General features: G+C 32.5%; 1 protein-coding gene across 1 annotated transcript; it reads right to left on the bottom strand.

Annotated features, from left to right (window-relative positions):
• Positions 1-645: 645 nt before the first annotated feature.
• LOC109591899 (uncharacterized) lies at positions 646-1,957 on the bottom strand. The gene is made up of 7 exons (XM_020007500.1): positions 1,830-1,957; positions 1,729-1,777; positions 1,348-1,475; positions 1,226-1,300; positions 1,082-1,159; positions 1,001-1,028; positions 646-944 (listed from the first exon to the last, which is right to left on the bottom strand). Exons 3-7 carry the CDS (start codon positions 1,396-1,398, stop codon positions 748-750), a joined length of 429 nt encoding a protein of 142 aa, XP_019863059.1. The 5' UTR covers positions 1,399-1,475; positions 1,729-1,777; positions 1,830-1,957; the 3' UTR covers positions 646-747.
• Positions 1,958-1,970: the final 13 nt, after the last annotated feature.

Below are 1,970 nucleotides of genomic sequence, written 5' to 3'. Positions count from 1 at the left end.
ATTAAGTGATCCTGTAACTGATAAAGCGGCACCAAATTTGAAACATATCTAAAAGAATAACTTGATTTTAATTATTATTACTGGACTATTGGCATTTAGTATGGTACATACAATTACAATCAATATTATGAGTTGTAATTGTACGTAAAATTGTTGGGAACAAACACACAGTTGAGTACAAGTCATGCGTGTATCATTAGATTAATTTAATGATGCGTATATCATTAAATTAATTATTTTAATGATGTGTGTATCATTAGATTAATCTAATGATACATGCATGACTTGTACTCATGATACACTTTTTGTCCACAACAATTTTACTATATAACTGGTTAAACTAGATGAATTATATATCTTTAAATATAATCACTTAGCTAAAAACAAACTTAACACAAAAGACGCACAATAAAGAAGTAAGGTTAAAAGATGAATAAGGTAATGTATGGTAATTGGTAATAGACCAGACCCTTGCTTTGTAGAGGGAGGGACTGGCTATGAGACTAATAAGGAATGAATCTAATGAAGTGGAAATTTTGAACTTATTACAAGTCCTTATATGTAAAGATATTTATTGTTCATAGTATACTCCCACAATCAACTGTATGTTTGTCCCCACAACTTTACCACCAATCACTGAGACTATTATAACTGGTTAAACTAGATAAATTATTTTTTAAAATCATAAAAATTCATATCACTGAGCTAAAAAAAAACCTAAACACAAATTAACAATAAAAATTAGTGTCAATTGGCAATATTCATCAAAGTAGCAGTTAAAATTCCAAACAGCATGAAACTGAGGAATGGAATGAGACCATATCCACTGCTAGTAGGAGAAGTACTAGGAGCAGTTGTACTGCTTGGAGTAGTGGGGTCGGGTGTAGCATTGACAGTGGTTGATGATGATGAAGCAGTAGAAGCACCCACTTGATAAAGTGCAGCTACATGTACATGTATACTTTAAAATAAAACATTTTGATAATAAATTTTTTGTTACCTGCTTCAGGGCAATTCTCAAAGTCGTCCTAAATATTTTTAAAATACAGTATACTATTATACAATGGCAAAGTCGACTTACATAGCATATCTCAAGACATGAAGGACATATAATTGTTCCTGTGTATGTTACACTGTTGTTGACTTGATTAACTGTTAACTAATGGAGAATTGGAACTATATAAATGCTTTCCCTTTTCCCTCGGCCCACAGAACTTAAACATACCACTTCTCCAGCTTGACTGCAATGATATGATTGACCAAGAATGAATATTGTAACGGTACCATTAGAGCATTCATACTATAGCAATACTAAGAAATTGAAATAAACATGATGTAATTAATTACCTGATAGCAGCCAGCTTGAGGGAAAGGAAGTGTTACACTGCTAGAACTCATTCTAGCTACCCATGAAGTGTTGTGTTCAACGCATCTTGACCCTTCCCCATATGTTTCAGCTCTTCGATTACTTAAACCTATAAAATGTCAGTATAAAAAGAATTTGCCTCTGCTACATTAACAATCTCTTTGAAGCCATTTTTTATTTGTACATATATTTACTCCTCCTAATAACATAATACACACTGACCTTACCCTACCTTCCTCCTCATTCCTCTCTATCTCTCCCTCACATGCTTTCAGCCATTCTCCCAAAACAGAATTAATTATGATATTTTTATCTTAAAATAACAACACTTTCCTTCTTGTTGTAATTGTACAAAAACTAACCTGTGCCCCTAGCATGGCTTGCATTAGCACAATGAGTATTAGAAAAAGCCTGTAATAGTATATCAATAATTCAAAACAATCATAATTATAATTAGCTATACTGTATTGAAAGGACAGTAGTCAGCTATAGATCTAGAGCCTCCAAGAGAATTTGCCACAGGTGAATTGGCAAAATTGGCACCAGAATTAAAGTACTACAGCATGCACATAAAGCAGTTAAATAAATACTATAGTTACTAACT

The sequence above is a fragment of the Amphimedon queenslandica genome, unplaced genomic scaffold (genome assembly GCF_000090795.2).
Source record: "Amphimedon queenslandica unplaced genomic scaffold, v1.1 AMPQUscaffold_6917_Cont21128, whole genome shotgun sequence".
NCBI classification, from domain to species: domain Eukaryota; kingdom Metazoa; phylum Porifera; class Demospongiae; order Haplosclerida; family Niphatidae; genus Amphimedon; species Amphimedon queenslandica.
This window is presented reverse-complemented; position numbering and strand designations above follow the sequence as displayed.

Bases quoted from the DNA above. Each gene is read 5' to 3' on its own strand.
- LOC109591899 (XM_020007500.1), bottom strand. From the start codon at position 1,398: ATGAGTTCTAGCAGTGTAACACTTCCTTTCCCTCAAGCTGGCTGCTAT. The intron at 1,029-1,081 runs GTAAGTCGACTT...AAAAATATTTAG, and splicing joins CATGTCTTGAGATATGCTAT to GACGACTTTGAGAATTGCCC. The intron at 945-1,000 runs GTAACAAAAAAT...ATGTACATGTAG, and splicing joins TGAGAATTGCCCTGAAGCAG to CTGCACTTTATCAAGTGGGT.